This window comes from Pithys albifrons, chromosome 3 (genome assembly GCF_047495875.1).
Source record: "Pithys albifrons albifrons isolate INPA30051 chromosome 3, PitAlb_v1, whole genome shotgun sequence".
Taxonomy (NCBI): domain Eukaryota; kingdom Metazoa; phylum Chordata; class Aves; order Passeriformes; family Thamnophilidae; genus Pithys; species Pithys albifrons.
Genome location: NC_092460.1, coordinates 79,269,824 through 79,288,096, shown reverse-complemented (window position 1 = coordinate 79,288,096; position 18,273 = coordinate 79,269,824). Strand labels below are relative to the sequence as shown.

The 18,273-nt window shown below is 34.2% G+C and overlaps 1 protein-coding gene across 10 annotated transcripts in view; it reads left to right on the top strand.

Annotated features, from left to right (window-relative positions):
- The window catches only part of CADPS2 (calcium dependent secretion activator 2), a 298,773-nt gene that overhangs the window by 223,984 nt on the left and 56,516 nt on the right, over positions 1 to 18,273 (top strand). For 6 of the 10 annotated variants that reach the window (XM_071552499.1, XM_071552498.1, XM_071552496.1 and 3 more), the window contains exons 16-19: positions 172 to 295; positions 2,744 to 2,764; positions 14,128 to 14,231; positions 17,726 to 17,882. In XM_071552499.1, the coding sequence (XP_071408600.1) occupies positions 172 to 295; positions 2,744 to 2,764; positions 14,128 to 14,231; positions 17,726 to 17,882 (406 nt within the window). The remainder of the gene's footprint in view (positions 1 to 171; positions 296 to 2,743; positions 2,765 to 14,127; positions 14,232 to 17,725; positions 17,883 to 18,273) is intronic. The other 4 variants (XM_071552501.1, XM_071552500.1, XM_071552505.1 and 1 more) reach the window with 1 other exon arrangement.

The window sequence follows — 18,273 nt, the reverse complement described above, 5'->3', positions numbered from 1 at the left end:
GAACAGAAACCTTCAAAGACAAAAATCTAGTTTCACCAGCTGAAATAGTTCCTTTTATATTTCTGCCTTTAATCATTATCAGATTTGTAGTAACTTTAGGATACTTTTATCCTTTTCCCCTGGGATTTGGGTAATGATTATAATCAACTGGTATAATTGTCTCTGATACAGGTTTTAATGAAAGATATTGCTACTCCCATACCACCAGAAGAGGTGAAGAAAGTGGTTAGAAAATGTCTGGAGAAGGCTGCCTTGATCAATTACACTCGACTTACAGAATATGCCAAAATAGAAGGTTAGTACAAGTAATCTACTGCCAAAGTGGCTGTAAAGGCCAACCATGCCTATTAACTGCATATTCTGTGAGCAGCCTTTTCCCTTTCTAGAACAAATCCCTTCCACAGCAAGGGGAATGTCTCATTAAAATCTCAGCGGTGAACTGTGGAGCTTTTTCCTATTCATTGCCTTAATATGCCTCCTGGGACCCTGTTTGAATGAAAACGTAGGACTTCCTAGTTTAAGTTGCCCTTTATTCTTACTTTTGAGTTCTCCGTAAATCTAAGAGGTTGTTTATGGGTTGTTTTGTATTTCTCTAACTATTCATAGTAATTAAACTACTGACAGGAAATTCTTTCCTTAATAGCAATGTCACTACCTTGAAGTTTGAAAACTCTGGGTATAGATGCTTTACTAAAGTATTTATAGGGCAGGCAGATAGGTAAATGTTATTTGTTTTTGCTACTGTATTGTCAGATGTGTAACGATAATTTTCTGATTATTAAAACCTTAATTATATCCCGACTGTCTAAATTAATGGGACAAAGTATTAGGTTTGAAGGAATTTAATTATTTTCCATAAGATATATAATGAAATTAACTGAAATTTGGCTAAAACAAAGGACCAGGATACACAAAATCATTTTACTATTTGTAAACCTTATATAGAACATAAAGGAAGTCATGATAGCCTTGTCAAGGCCCATGTCTTACTCTGCATAAAGCAAAAAAAACTCGAGATACACCTGTACAGATGGGAGCAGAAAACGGTGCACATCTATATAACTGAATTTTGGAGACAGAGTTAATTATGAGGAAATACTGAAGGATGAATTCTAGTTTTAAAAAATACAATTTTTTATTCATATTAATTTTTAATAGCATATATTTCCAGCAATTCACTAGAAGAAATAGTTAGAATAGCAGCAAAATGAAGATGCCTCATATGTTTAGCAATATTGTAAAACCAAGGTTTTTTAGCTTTTGTCATTCCTGCTCAAATTCTCTGAAAAACATGAGGTAACCAATCTCACAAGTGATTAACAAAAGACCCATCTCATCACTATAGCAACTAGTATTATATCATGGGAGTAACAACATGAAACCATCGTAGTAACCAGTTCATTATAATTAGTTATGATATCATGTTGTGTTAAAGAAAAAAGGATGAATATTAAATGCATTCTGGAAAATGAAAAGTAAAAATAGCTCATTTCTTTAGTTTTTATCTTTCTGTATTCATAAGGGAAACATTTAATGTTCTTTACTTAAGTCTTGTTGCAAACCTGTTGCAACAGTGAGTATAAAAGTAGAAAAGATTCCTTATTTTTACAAAAGCTTGCAAAAGATATCTAAACTCACTGACAACAAAATGAATTGGAAAAGTTTTTTGTAATTATATAATACATTTTTCCCAAGATTTTTAACTATATCCTAAATAACTGTGGAACTGGCACTGCATATAGCAAAGTGTGCACTTTAAAATACGCACACCGTTAACACTGCAGTAAGCTGGAAGAGCACATGAAACTATCACCCATATTTTGACTTGCACATTTCTTTTGGGATTTATTGCCTTTTGGTTGAAACAGAACTAGATTTCTTTAAGTAGTGTTGCACTCATGTACTTGTAAACTCAAAGCACAATAGATCATTGCATATATAATGAAAAGTAGATTAAGTACTTTTCTGAGAATAGAGTACTGTTTGAAAGTAATGGGCTCCAGCATCATAACATCTGAAAATTTAATTTAGTGATTTTCAGTAGAGATGAGACCTCTACTGGTCTGTTCTGTACTCTGGTCATTAAAATCATCCTACATTTTATCAAGATAAAAGCAATAGTTTTCAGCAATAGGTTCCATTCTGCTTCTTTGGGCTTATAGAACCATTACCGTATCCGTGCACTGAAGTTACATTCTTCTTCTTAGTGCTTACTCTTCAAATTGCATACAGAAATCATATAGTCCTTATCTTTGTAATATTACTGAAGCTCTCCAATGTGGCTGTCATACATTTTGGAGATTTTTGTCCTTTGAATATTTCTTCAGTGAACAACATCATATCAGTCAGTCAAAGTGCAACTATTACATGATGATATCAGCCATAGACCAATAGTAAGTACCTAAAAAGCAGATGCAAAGAAGTTTCTAATAAAAATATTATTCTCCTATTCTTACTTTCTTATATTCTTTTACTATTATTTATGTTTCTAAATTCTCAGAAACAATATGGATGCAAGCATAGTACATGAGTCTAAAATAAGGTCTATATAGGACTAGTAAATACAAATATACTTCTTAAAACCGTAGCCCATTTCTTCTTCCTCTGACAAAACCCATCATTTGTGCAATGTACTCAAGATTTTAAGAATATTTTAACTTCTTATGTGGTATTTATTCTTCCCTAATTAAATGAGCTTTATTTCTATAATGATGTTTTTCTTCTCTTTTTTTTTTATATTTAGCAACAGCAGAAAAGGACTCAGGTGATTACTATTTGTGTGCATGTCTGCATGTGTTACAGGTGTAGTGTGTTGTGTCTGTTGTTTTATTATTTATTATTTTTGTTGATTTTAGCAATACCAAGACACTGGCCAGAATATTTGTGTACCTTAAAATTAATTTTGATGTAGTATAGTCCATGCATTCTTCATTTACACAGATACTTAACTATGTTGTACATATTTATCAGCAATGTAGCTAATTTCTGTTTTGGAATATGATACAGTTGTAGTTTCTATAAAAGAGATATAACTAAAGTAAATGATGAATAAAAGTTTGACTGTTAAATTCTAAATCAGTTTGTGTATTTAGAGAAATGTAATTTTATAGTCATCAGCAACAACTGTATCTGTACATAATGGAAATGCTGGATTTATTGATGAAGGTCTTGCTGGGAGAACTAATTTTGTCAAACTGGTTTTGCATTTCTCTGATATGGCTTTGTTTAGTGATATGCTTATTTTTCTTACTACAGCTGAAGGTTACAGGGATGATAGTTCTTCATGTTCCTAATTTCATGAAACTAATATGTTGTATATTCTTCTGTAGCAGAGGGAGGGTTTTTTGGATATTTATATCCCAATATTTAAGTCATGATACAAAGGGCACAGCTGTAGTATTTGTGGCTAAGTAGTACTGGCAGCATAGAAGTATGAGAAATTGTGAGTATATGCACTATGAAATAAATGTGCACGCTGCTTTGTTTTACCTGACATATCCACATACCCAAAGAAAGACTGATTGTGATGGTTTTTGGAGTTTCACAAATATCAACCACTATTACAGGAAGGGTCATTGAGCTGGTAGTACTCTCAGGATGAAATCATTTTCCATCTGGAAAGATGGAGTGGCATGATGATTAAAAAGTTTGCGTGAATGTAGTTCAAAGGGAGCTCCTTGGCAGTGAGGGGCTTAAAGAATACTAGCAGATTATTAAAACTACTTCTTTTAAAGTCTGTGTTCATAACTGAAGATTCAGAAAATTCAACTGATTTCCAAAACTTCCACTGTTTTTTGTTTGAAAGCCTTAAATGCCCTGTAAATAGAAGTGATCTATTTGGAATTCTTAAAAAAAGAGAGCAGACAATGCACTGGTGGAATTGCTGTTCATGTTACAGTCTATTAGAAGGAGCTCACATTGCTCAGGTAATCTGCTGACCCCCTCTGATCAACAAGGAGAGGTTTCTTGAGCAGGGAATTTAAAGCGCTCAGAGGGTCCTTCAGCAATTTCTCTGTGAAAGGACCATCTCACACCATCAAATACAAATATACCCTAAGACAGTTTCCATTCTAGGTAAGATACCTAAAGCCAGATAGAACAAATATTTCCATTTAGTATTTTTACACCTTTAGGTATTAAAGAAAGTATCTTAAAATTAGAAGTTCAGAAACATGTTCAAATTAATTTGTGAAATGTGAAATGAAAAAAGTAATTTTAGAGATTGTGTCTTTTGACGTTTGCACTCTAAAATGTTACCTATACACTTTTATACATCGTGTATCACCTCCTTGTGCCACACCTTTATTATTTTTTCTCTGGGTCTTTATGTCAGAAAGCTAGACCATTAAGCCCACATGATATAGTTACAGGCACAGAAAAAAAAGACTCTACCCGATTCCAGTCATTTTGCATCAGGTTTATGCATGTTTTGTAAGAAACCATTGCCATGTTCTTAAGATAGGATAGCAAAGCTGTCCCTTAAGTGTCCTGGCAAATAACTAGATTAAAGAATGGATGAAAGCCTATCACATACAGTGAGTAAATGGAAATTCACCATGTGAATTAGATGAAGCTAGGGTTTATAGGCTGTGTCTATAGTTTAGCTTCTTAATTAATACCAGTTCTGATTAAAAAAGCAAATAAAAATTAGTCAGAAATTGAGAAAAAATAATTTTACAGAAAGGACTAAAAAGACTGTGTCCATCAGAATTTTGTGTACCATTGAACCCATTTCTCTAATGCAAAAGATAAAGCCACTGAGGCAAATACCAATAAAATTACATATTAGTCCAGCTAACAGGGCCAAATCCTGCTCCTTTTGGTGTCACTGGCTGGACTCCTGTCGATTTCATTATGAACTTGATGCACAATATGCTTAGTCCTAATACCATATTTTGCATTTTTATGAAAAATAGGAAGAACTATTTCTTGATAACTATTTTTTATCCATTGACTTGTGCACTAGAATCTTGAATTGCAGGAGTGTCCTTGTTAGGTAATACAGAGGCGAACATGCAAAGTCTTTTTGTTTTGAGAATCCTTTCTCAGCAGTGTGATTGCCAGGTTCCTGGGTCTGTTCCCCAAGTGTTTTCATTTTCAGTCTCAGTTGAACAAGACTCTGAATGTTTTCCCAAAGACATTGGTTATTTTCTTAATGGCAGACCTGGTGGTATGAACAGCACTTCCATCAACAATATTTGTTTACAGTCAGGATGACGTTTTATTTAGCTCTCTCCTGTTGTTGTACTGTTATGAACAGATAACAGATTTTTTTAACAAAAATTACTTCTGCAATGACAATTATACAGGGTTCAGCATGCCATTCCTTATTACACATACAGCTGAAATTCTTGTGGAGTAGCTAATCTGCTCAGTCAGTATAATTGCCTTTATGAAGAGAATACTAGCAAGCCCACTATTATAATTTTGAACTATATCTAAGAACTCTCGCATAATGCGCTTACAGTTTCCAGCAAGGGTTTATAATTTGTCAAGGATATGAATCACAGCATCAATATGTGAAAATCCGTATTAAGTATGACCTTTTTTTCTGGTATATTCTGCCATTGAGACTTTGGTACCTAAAAGTACTTTTTAGGTCATTTTGTGTATGGTATGTTTTCCTGTCTTATTCAGTATTTAATTTTAATTAATTCTTTCTATAGATAATGTTGAATATAACTGGACCTGCTAGATTCTGAGGCCAGAAACAAATAGCATTCTTCATATGCATTTTGTATATTTCCAATGAAGAGCCTATAGAAATTTCACACCTCCCTCATCTGTTTTCTCTCCTTCAAAAAAGATGGCCTTCCTTATACAGACTTCTTATTTTTTTAGTTACATTTTGCACACATCCATTCACACACACACAAAGCAACAAAATACATTATTTATTTCTTCCCAGAAACTAATGGTTTTGCCCATTTAAATTTATTTGTAATCAAAATGGCTGAGGAGTAATTAACTGTGCTATTACTGCTGTTATTACCTGAGAAATGATAGAAACTTACACATAAATACATTTTTCAGCACAGGGGCATTATGTTTCTGTACAGATATGAGAGGGCTGGCTTAGGGATTAAAGCGGTAAATGGCTGTAAAGTGAACAGGGCAGTATCTGTCATTGTCCATGGATATTCATTTCTGAGGCAATACACAGATTGTAAAGATTCCAATTATTAGGTGCTTGTCTTTTAACTCATTATTTTTAAAATACTGTGATAACTCAGTATACTGGGCTCCTTCTGCCAAACGGTTTGAATAAAATGAATGAGAATAAATCCCATTAAAATCAGGGTAAATAGTGACCGTGTAGGGTGCAATTGCTCAAAGACAAATCACAGTTGCCATCCCAATATTTGTTTCTATCAGACAGACTGCCGAAGGCTGAATACCTATTAACTTCATACAAGAGAAGGTCAGGAACAACTCAACAGTTTGCTGTTTTTTAAAAGACATTGATCGTTAACATATTCATTACATACAAGTTTCTAAAGGAAGGGTAGTATGTAAATGCCCTCAAGGCTCAGAACGATATGTCTGACTTAAAAAGAAGGACACTACAAACATTATTGAAGCTGAGAAGGCAAGTGGGAGAGTATTGTACCTGGAGAGGACTTGATTAAAGCTCTCCATGCATGTTCATTTCACTGAACAAACAAAAGAGAATGAGTTGCACAGTGGCATAGGACCTTCTTGGTCTTTGTTTGTTGTGCAACTAAATAGAAAGAAAAGATATGGGCAAACATGCCTGATTTCAGTTTTGGAGCAGAAGTCTGTAAAAGAAATCCCTGATTGTTAGGTTCATATCCTGACACTCTTTTGTAAACGTACCTACATCTTTTAACAGTATGGCTGAGTCAGTCTTTGTCACTGTGCTTCCCCTTTTCCACCCCCTGCTGCACCCAGGCGAACATCATTTCAGGTCCTGTTTGATCTATAGGTGTATCAATCACCTTACAGTAAAATTAATCCCAAATTTTTAGCATGCTAACCTTGTCCTGTATCACAAATAAGAAGGGGATAGTTCCATCCTTGATTAGCATGTCATTGTCTCCAGTTCCTCCATGCCCTGTGATGCATTTTTAGACAAGAGTTTTATACTCCTGCAACCTCAGCTTTCATCATCTTATCTCAGAGTTTTAGCCTCCTGTTCTTCATTTTTATCATTTTAGGAGTCTTTCTTTTTAAAGTTTGAATTTCACTTTCATGAACATTGGTGACAAAACTGTGCAAAATCATCCCTGTGAGACGCCTTGCACGGAACTGGCAGTACTGTTATACCAGAAATGCTTCATCTAACATATCCAATGAACACTTGTCTTCTGATGTCTGTACCGTGCTTTTGTCACACAGCCATTCTGTGAAAAGTTAATTCAACCCAGTCCTCAGAGTTCTCATAATTTCCAGCTGCCATATTTCCAGTTTGTAGCGAATATTTATCACTGTTCATGTGTCAAATGTATTGCTCTCCTTCTTAAAGTATTTTATTGTTTTAATTCTTGAAAATATTTAATATGTTTCCCATTCTTTGAAATTATCCAGTTTTTATTGCCACATTTTGACCCTGCTATTGCCTGTGTTTTTGTTATCAGTGCAATCCTAATATTTATTTTAAAGTCATTGGTGAAAATATTAAGGGAGCCAAGATTAATCTTCAAGGAATCCCTCAAGAAACCTTTCTTTGCTCTTTCTCAGCATGACCTATTGCCTCTCAGTTGAGGCATCTTCTCTATACAACAGATAGTTTCTTTTTTGATCCTCGTTTTCTTCAGCTTAACTGGTAGTTTTCCCATGAGGCACAGTATCAAATGCTTTAATAGTCAGAATAGATGAGATCTACTGAATTTTTTATAAGAAAATATCCTATCAAAAAAAGCTGCTGCACAACTCTAGTTCAACCTACCTTTGCAGATCTGTGTTACATTTAATTCTGTTTTCTGTTCATTTTATGCCCTAAGTCATTTTTTAAAATTTTGTTTCAGTTAATAATTGTCAATATCTTTTTTCTCTTCTTTTTACCTGCCAGCATTAGACATGTTGTCATTTTTCAGTTAAAATTATTCTGTTTTTTAAAAATACTACAAACTCTGCACTTCAAAGTGCCAATTAGCTCTCCATTTACTATGTAAGCTTTGCAGTTTCCCATGTTTGTTATCTCTGAGTTTTGTTCCACAGGAGCAGGAAGTGCTGAGAACATTAGTTCTTTCTCTCTTTGAAGAAAAATTAGAAGTGAAGAAAGAAAATACCAATTGCTTGTGTCTGTGTTGTCAAAACCAGAATACAAAGAATCATATATTAAGTGCTGTTGATCAGCAATTATAAAGGAAATTTCTTTTCATCTCTGCCTTTTTTCATCTATTTTTACCTTTTGAAATGTGTTCTTTCAGTGCTTTTCCATGAACCAAGATTCCCCTTAAAAAAAAACAAAACAAAACAAAAACTACAAAAATCACCAAACAAGCACACAAAGAAAACCCAATATGTAATTTCCCTGTGAAGGTAGTTCCAATGACTACTATGATAAATTTTAAAAACCTGAAAATAAATTTGTAAATTTATAAAATGAGAAGTTGTGGGCTAGGAGATGTAAGCTGTAACTTTCTACAAATCTAATAATCTCTCTGTACATAGCTGAGAATGGTAATTGATTCTAATTTTTTTCCATAGAATTTAAAGTGCTATTGAATTTTTAGAAAGCAATTATGGACAGACTGTTTTGAACTGCATAATAAAAGCTAAATATCACTATTCATATGAAGCTAGATTTTTATTTTTTAATCAGAAAAATACAGAATGTCCTCCCAGATGTCCATCCTTACTTTTTCATGCAGAATTAATTCTGTGAGAAGTTGCAAGAGAATCCAGCACAGTCAAATCTATATTATCTTTAGTGGATTATCCCAGCTGGGGATTAACTCTTCAGAGTCAGTTCCATTTTAGTAACATACTAGCTCCAGTTTATTGATGTTTGTACTGATTTTTATACAAGTCTAGAAGCAATCTTTTCAGTTTCACATGTAAAACCGATCAAACCAATGAGCCCTGCTGGAGCAGAATTGAATCCATAAAGCTCAATTTATGGTACATCTCTATTACCAAATTATAGTATGTCCTGCTTTACTGTGGGGTGTCCCTGTCAAAACCCCTCTGCATCTATGGCTGTTCACTCTCAGGCTCCTGTTTGGTGTGGATCAGTCAGATTCCTTGGCAAGAGTGCTGGTTTGGAAAGAAATACATGAGATTTAAGTCCCTCTACAGAATATACAGATCAAATTGTTTCAGAAACTCCAAAGCTTGCTTGAGCTGTGCACTGCTATGTGTGCAATGCATACTGGAAGGAGTTTGACAGCAGACAGTCCTTGCCTTATCTGCTCTGCCCTAATTCTGGCACATGCATAGAAACAAATTAGTTGATCCTCAGACACCTCCATTATTAGATATTTTTAACCCTGGTAGCATTAATGCTCAGTAGCACAATGCCTCAGTGCTTCTGGCAGCCAGAGCAACAGGGTCAATGAAAATTAAAACCAGTGCCAATTGTCTTACATGAAGGATCAAAATGCAAACCGAATGTTCTGTTGCAGTTTGATGCAAAATGAGCTGGTCCTAATTCTAAACTGCAGCATCACCACAGAAGTCTCCAGCTACATCCAGCTCTCCAGATGTGGAGGTATCTTTAAGCCCACCAAGACTGTGAACCTGAGATTCTCTCAGAATACTTGCCTTTATTTCCAATATCCCTGCCATTGGTCTCTGGCCTTGAGACAGGCTGGCTCTCTTGAGAGTCTTGTTCTGGATATGCTTGTTTGAATAAAAGGAGAAATGATAAAAGGAGAAAGAATGAAATACTGTACCGGACAGGGAAATCTAGTAAGGGATGTATGCTGTGTCAGTGGGGGGAATACTGACAGGCCAGAGACAGTAATGTCATAGCTGCACTGTATGCATAACCAGGGAAAATTACCTCTTTAATCATCAGATTCCTGTACTCAGCAAATGTCAATGAAAAATTAATCACACATGTTTAACAACTTACATGCTGGGGAGAAAATGAAAGAGGTGAATTGTGGATTTGTCTTCAAGGATAAACTCTCTTCTGGAAAGCAAGCTTGAGTTATGTTTTAGGCACACTGTTTTTAGGTTTTAGACATCCTCATTCTCTCAGGCAAGGAGGACTGGAGAGAAATTCCCTGACCTGTATGACAGAGGAGGTGAGACTGGATGATCTGACAGTCCCTTGTGGCCCTAGGCTCAGTTGGTCCATGAAGCAGGCACTTTTTCATTTCAGTGGTAGCTTAGTCAGTTAACTTAGCTCATTTAACAATATTTTCTCAGCACCTATATGATTCACTGGTAATGCATACTTGAGAAAGCATCCATTATTTGCAAAGCCTGCTTTGCTTTTTCCTTTTGGTGGAACATGAAGCTGAAAACAGATGATTGACGGCTTTTTCTGTTTATTTTCTAAAAGATGTCAAGCAGCATATTTACTGACTCGACTCCTGCTGCAACTTGTTAGTTTGAGCAGTGTAAACACATCTTAACAACCCTTCATAATTGTGGGAAGAAAGACATCATGAATATAATGAAAACTGACAGCACTGATTTCCATTCCTGTAATTCTTTTATGCTTACAAAGACAGGCACAGTATTTTTTTCAGGTGTTTTGAAGGTTCTCAGACTTCCAGATAAGAATTTATTGCTACTCATATTTCATATATATTATTTGCTTAATTACAAAAAAATAGTATTTCATTCTTGATGTCTCAAATTACTTCATAGCACCTTATATGCCCATGTAAATGGTGGTTATCCATAACACATACTCCCTAGAATTTGAAAGTTTTTAGTTACAGATTAAAATGACTAGTTGATCTGATAACTTACAGATAGAAAAGGAAGCTTTAGATGAAGCTTAAGTGAAATGTAGGGAAGTATATATCATCCAGAAGAAATTGCATGTACTGATTTATTCTGTGAATAAGTAAACAACAACAAAATTAGAGATATTTGTCCAAGGATGCAAAGAGAGTCCAATTCTCTGCCACCTTTTCTTATTAACAAATCTACAGGAAAATAATGACTTTTAATATATTGTGAAAAGCTGTATGAATATCCAGAGTAATTTGCATGTTTTTTGCAAGCAATGATAGTTTCAGACTAAGCTAGTAAACAGAAAATAGCATGGTGAATTTCATGAAAATGTGAAACTGGCATTCATTCAGCATCATGTATTCGTTACTTTTAGTCATTCCTCCATGAAATGTCATTCAGAAATTTGCCATACTCACCTCAAAAACTACAGTTTTCATACTCTCTTTCCTCCTAAACATCCTAATCCTATTGAAGAAACTAATCCTGAACTTTAGTCCCATAATGACAGAAAATTAGTTTCTAGTTTAAATCATTTATCATGACTGATTTATTCTAGGATCATCCCTGATCACAAGTAGGTCTTGTCCTTCCCAACTGTTCCCACTTTGGGAACACTGTATTTCCCACATTGTCTGTGTGGGAACACTTCTGGTCCCCTTTCAGCCTTCATTTTATTAGACTTACGATGCCTTTCAGACAAAAACACCGAAAAAACAGACTCTCTGTTCATTTCCATTTGACATAGAAATTCATCACTTTAGCACAGATGATGAGAACTGTTTCCTTAGTGCCTTGCTCAACACCATTGGTCCTTGCCTGAGACAATGTTTCTCTTCATCATGATCAGTGGTGGGGCAGGATAATCTCACAGTTAGCTAGTAAATGTTTTTTCTCCAGCTCTCAGATAATGATGTCTTTTCAACAGCCATTTTTAGGCTACCTTGAGGTAATTTCAGGAGTAGAATAAATGAATTTATCCCAATGCAAAAATGCAACGTGAGATGCAATATAATTATTAGAATACTTTCTTCATAATTTAGAGGACCACTTTTAGGATATAATTTTTTAATAGTTTACAGTTTATTTAGTTTCATTAGGAAGGAAGACAATTACAAATGCAATTATTTTGTTTATTTGGTTAGTGGGAAGGTAATGAAGATCAGGCTGAATGTGTAATAAAATGAGTTGTTTATTCTGAAATCAGATTTGCCAGTCATACTCTATATTAATATCACTGGTTTATTCCTAAGACCCATTAACATCTGTGACACTTCTAGTGATGTATCTTCAGTATGGACAGTACTTTCTGTTTGTTCAGGGATAGAATGAGATTGACCACTGGAGGAAACAGTATCAGTCCAGGATGAGTGTAGAAACCACTGGTTGAGTCTGAATCCAATAGTAGTCTTTATGCTACAACCTAAATAATAGGTACTGATCCTTTATAGTCTCACTTGATTCAGTATGGTTGTTTTTATATTCATGTAATTGTTCTGTAGTATAAATTTAAAAATTCGATACAATACAGTATTGATAATAGTGGGCTTGGCATTATGCATGTAATTGTGTGTCCAGGTCTGTGTTTTGTGCTTGGCCCATGTTCCTATAATAATTCTTTCTTGAATTAGATTGTGATTTTGGAAAACATATTATTTCAACATGTTTGTGATGGTCTATTTTAATAAGATTTGAAAAAATTCTTTTTAGTTGCCTCAATAACTAATTTGCCTGCTTTGTTTTTGCATGAAAACAATGTGGGTTTCATTCGCCTTGAAGTAGATGTTTTCTGGAGATTCTAATCCAATGTTTCTTCAAAAATTGCATCTCTGTACTATGCATCAGTGTGTTAGTGCTGAAGAACTGGACGAGGTCACCTGTGTTTAAAATACCTGGCAAGTTGCTTTGACTTGCCAGAAATGTTAAGTGTTGAAAATATTTATTGCATGCAGACTGATATTCTTACTGACATCAAGGAGATTATTTCAATTGTTTAATTATTCTGCTAGTGTTCTTTGACTTGATGAATGCAAAGTGGGAATTAAATGTCAGCAGAATTTTCTGTGTATGAAGATGTGTATTCATGTAATTTGCTATTCATGTGATCCATGAGCATGCACCAAAAAAAGAGAAAATAGGAGACTCTTACTTGCATTGTATTATCAGATTCATAAATCCTCTGCAAAGCTGATTAATGTGACCATACGTTACATATGATTATATTGTACGTCATTTCCATCCATCCCATGGTTTATTCTTTGCAAAACAAGCATTGTTAAGTAAACGAGCTCTGATAGCAAATGCTAAAGTTGCTCCTAACAATGCAAATTATGTAGTTGGGCAAATTACTTTTAGTGATTATACTGTGGTTTTAAAAAAAATTCAGTTGGACTTTATCACTCTTTCTGGGATCTAGTGCTATGATTTTTTTTTAATTGAAAACTCATCAGCGTTTAACTGCCCTGTAAGAATTCTAGTTACAGTTGTTTTACCTTTGAAATTTTCTTTCTTTTTGGAGTTTGCTGGGTAGAATGAGTGACATTCATGTTATTCTAACTTTTGGCCATGTGCTTCTTTTATGTGGAGATTTTAGTAAGCTTCTGTCCATTCTGTTATGACATCCTTATTTTATAATGCTACTTTTCATTGTGGTACTGAAAAGAATGCAGACTTTCTCTTATTATGGAACAGCAGGTAGAAAATTAGTTATTTGAATAATTAGCTTTTAGAAATTAGTTGTACGAATTACTGTGATTTGGACTTCTCCTATTTTTAAATATGCCTAAAATGGAATGTCTTAATTAGGTGAAACATCTCGAATTTTTGACAGCTGCAAAACACATGAATCTTGCTGATGACAGTATTGAGTCATCTGGTAGGAATGAGATTGTACTGACAATACCAAAAAGGGCCTCCACTGTCTGCTATCTTTGGATATATGACCTTGGAGAGAAAAAGAACTCCCTTATTGCAGAAGTTGAGCATCACTGATGCACCTGTTATTTCTCACATATTAAATAGATAATGTTTACAATTATCCGTGATGCTTTTGTGAGTTAAATATTTTCTCTTTCTAGTGATCTGGACATTGAGCTCTGTTTATGTGTATTAAATGATTATCCCTAACACTTGAAATTGCTTATGCTTAAGGAAATTATCACTTTGCAGCATTCCTTTTCATCATTTTCTCTTACTGTTAATCATATTTGTAACTAAAGCAATTTTGGTTTGCATTTTGTATTCATATAGAGACCATGAATCAAGCAACACCTGCTAGAAAACTGGAAGAGGTTCTTCACCTTGCAGAACTCTGTATCGAAGTATTGCAGCAAAATGAAGAGCATCATTCAGAGGTGAGGCTGTAGCTGCATTTGCTGTACAAAGTGGTTTGTTACTAGATTTTTTCTCCCCTGATGTGAAGCGAGTCTGTCAAGAAACATTTTAGCTTTACTTTCTGACATATGTTTAAGGCAGTTCACATTTACAGAGGAATAAGAGATTTGAAGCTTATGAAAAGTGAAGTGAAATAAAACTCTACTTGAATTCACTTGAATGAACTGTAGGTTTAGAAGTGAAAATTAAAGAGCATAAAAAAGAGAAAGCACCTTTGTGCTGGAGGTGGTGAAATGCTTTGGAAAACATTCATAGCCATATACAGTTTTTCCTTCCAACTTTTCATCTCTCGTTCAAAATAGAAAGAAAATGTAACAATGCTTTTTTTCATCGTGCTCTGTAGATCTAGATTGTAAATCTAAAAATAATGATATTTATAATAATCACTTTCACATTGCTTTTCGGTTGATTGGAAAAGTACGCTTTTTAACTTGTGCTTTTTAGAATGCCATTGTGAGGTAGAAGAAATAAAACAGAACAATTTTAAGTTTCTTACTTTCATATCTTTTGCTTCATAATGCATAATATTTAGAATTATGGCAGCTTTTATATCAAGGAATTAAAATAAACTTGGCCAGATAGAAATTGTATATATTATTGACATTTACCTAATAAATACTGTTTTCTAAGGTTCAGGGAAATGTTTTTAACTTGTTCTCAAAAAACTCAAGAAATATTTTTTGAGAAAACATGCAAAGAAAGAAACATGATTAGTATATATAGTTATAAAATATGATCATTCAAAACATCTGGTTTTATGTCACACTATGAAGTCTAGTTTTTAGCTTACATCTGTCATGTGTGAACTTGTTATAGATGTTTTATCTTATGCAGAAGAAACAGCTGTTTTGATGATTTGAAATTAATTCCCTGGAGGTCCTGTTCTACACGGCCATTGCCACTGTGTTATTCCCTAATGATTACTTAATAAAATGTACGTATTATAGTCCTTGTCTTTTGAGGACCTGAATTACTGTAAGAATATAAGACTTCTGTGGAAAAGAATATAGAAAAAAACGAGATCAAATCATACATGCATTATTAAATATCTCTATTCAAAAATTGCTTTCTATGCTACTTATTTACAGTCAGAGATGTGGTGTTTCTCAGAAGTGTAAATGTATTGCATATGCCCTCAGAAAACTCTATTCAGCAAAAGTTTTCAATCTAATCTAAGATAACTTGAAAAGAATGAAGATAATTTTAAGACTGTTTTCCCCTTCCTTCATTCATGTAATAAATGTTCAATTTCACTTAAATTTATAGAGCATACAGAATTTCAATATTAAAATATATGTGCAAAAAAGATGACAGAATTATACATTCCTTACTAAAAATTGAATTTTAAGTATGGTAACTTCACATCATAATATTAAATAAATTTTCACTTATAGTACAGTTGAGGAATCTGTAAAATAGTGTATCACATTTTTAATACTAGATTTTTTTCTTTTTTTAATTCATAACATTTACAAATTTCGGGGATTCCCAAAGGGAAGAGAGGTATGTGATTCCTGATGAACTAAGCATTCTTTTTCACTGCTTATAGCATGGAACTGTGCACTGAACGTGTAGCATAAACTGTTTTGACTACTTCTGCTGTTGTATAGCCACATTTGTGTCTCTTTCTAGAATGCAAGAACTCCATTCTTCCTTTAATCCAATCAGTGTTTTTGTTCTCCTAGAACGTGTGTCACCAATTACAAATTGCTTTTAGCCTGTTTTCATATTATCCATAACGACTGTGCTGGAACATTTTTTTTCTATTCTTCTTCCTTGCTGCCTAAGTAATGATGGGTAGTTTTGGAGAGCATCGGAAAAATTTCTGTCTAGGTTCAGAATGTTATTTTCAAAGGGGAAGAAAATGGAGAGAAAATGTGCTCATTTTCTAGCTTTGGTTTTGCTTTGAAAAGTTGGCAGTGTTTTTTGTAAAGAGTTTTTCTTGTCCAGAGGGAGCACCTGCCAATGCCCATATACATGTTCTGCATTGGGTTTTTTGGCATTTAGTTATTTTCTAGGGTAAGGAGACTTTCCTTTAATGAAGTCACATTTAAATAGGATTTAGTAGTAAGAAATGTCTTCCAGTTGGACAAAAAAGACTCCACTTCAAACTCCTGTGAAGGTTTCTTTGAAACTTCATCTGTGCTTCTCTCTATGGTGCCAGTTGTCATCCTTCAATACTGACACTGCGACACACAAAGTACTTATCAGTAATAGCAGAGGATGCTCAGCATTTCTTTAAAACCTCATACAATTCATCATTTCTCCATTTGTCCCATGTCAGAAAGTCCAGGATGCAAAAACATACTTGTAGACCCCTTTACAAAAGTTGTCTTTTATTTGATGCCTTTCAGACCTGAGTACATAATTCTACATTACCTACAACCTACAATTCAGAAGCTCAAGTGAGAATTTCTGTGTCTTCATTTGAAGTTGTGGGGACTCCGCATTTTTGTAGATCAAGCTACATTTGTTCCACACTGGGAACACAAAAATACTCAAAATTAGTGGCATAAGTTTGAAAGCAATTACATTTTCCTATTTACTGTATTTCTCAATATAAGACATTTTTATAAACCCTGAGCAAAACACTGAGCAGTATTTGATATTTATCCTATTTCATACTCTCATGTCACTTTTAAGTCCCAAGATCATGCAACTCCCCCTGATCCAATGCCCAGCTTCTATACTGACCTTCGAAAGCCTAGATTTATGTGACAGTAAAAAGGTGCAATCACTATGTATCTTTAATGTGGAGCTGGCTTTACTTGCTGACACTATTTTTCATGGATTTCTTCTCTTCTTTAAAGCTAGAATTACCTCATAATATAATTTTTTCCCAGAAAAACTGTGTATTCCAATATGATAAGTTACTGAAAGTAAATATAGACATCAGTAAACTTCTCAAGATGTATTTATAGCATTTGCAGAAGGAAAACTGGATGGCTTCCTCAGAGAAGCCAACACCTTTTAGTCAAAAATAGAAATTAAAAAGCACTGTGTTGCTATTAAAATATTCCTTAGACTTCAAGGAGTAAAATTTGACACTAAAACCATTTTTTCTGATTACAAAGTGAATGCAAAATGTATTCATAAAAATTTATTTTAAAAATTAATTCCTCTGATTACTACCAGCTTTAGAATTAAATGAGAACAAAAGAAGCATGCCCAGTAATTTTTTCAAGAGTGAGGCCTTCATGCTTTTCTTTGTTCTCTGCCAAAGAGTTGCAGGTATTTATACTCCTTTTTTATTTTTTTGATGTTACATATTCATTGTGTTTATGTCACCTTTCCCAGCATAACCTGTTTGATTTCACATTTTTCACTTTGCCCATTCTTCCTCTCCAAATGAGGTAGGACGTACCGTGGCATACGCAGATGTATTTTGCCATAGATACAGCACATCTCTTTGCTTTGACTTGTGTTTAGTAATTCTATTTTGTCTTGTTTGCAGGCATTTGCTTGGTGGCCAGAACTGTTGGCTGAGCATGCAGAGAAGTTTTTGTCTCTTTATTCTGTTGATATGGATTCAGCACTTGAGGCACAGCCTCAGGACTCCTGGGACAGCTTCCCACTTTTCCAGCTGCTGAATAATGCCCTCAGAAATGACAGTAAGATCCAAATTTTTTTACATGTTCTATGTGTTAGATTTTTATTATGCTCCCACTTTAGAAATTTATTTCTAAATAGTATAATGTTCAAAATAAAAGTGACAGTGTCTATTTATATGATACGTATCCTGATGCTCCATTTCTTGTAAGTTTAACAGTTTTTCTCTTGCACCATTTCAGTCCTTATCCTGGTAATTCTTTAACCATTTCGTATTCACAAATTTCTCAATTTTGAATCAATTATGTATGAGTAGTATGAGATGTATTGAGACTTGACATCTAATCTATACTGCTTAAATAAAATTGTAGGCTACATTTCCTTCTAAGCCTTCATGTAAACTACTTTCAGACTAGTTACATCTATAAAGGTATTGTAGACTTAGAATGAATG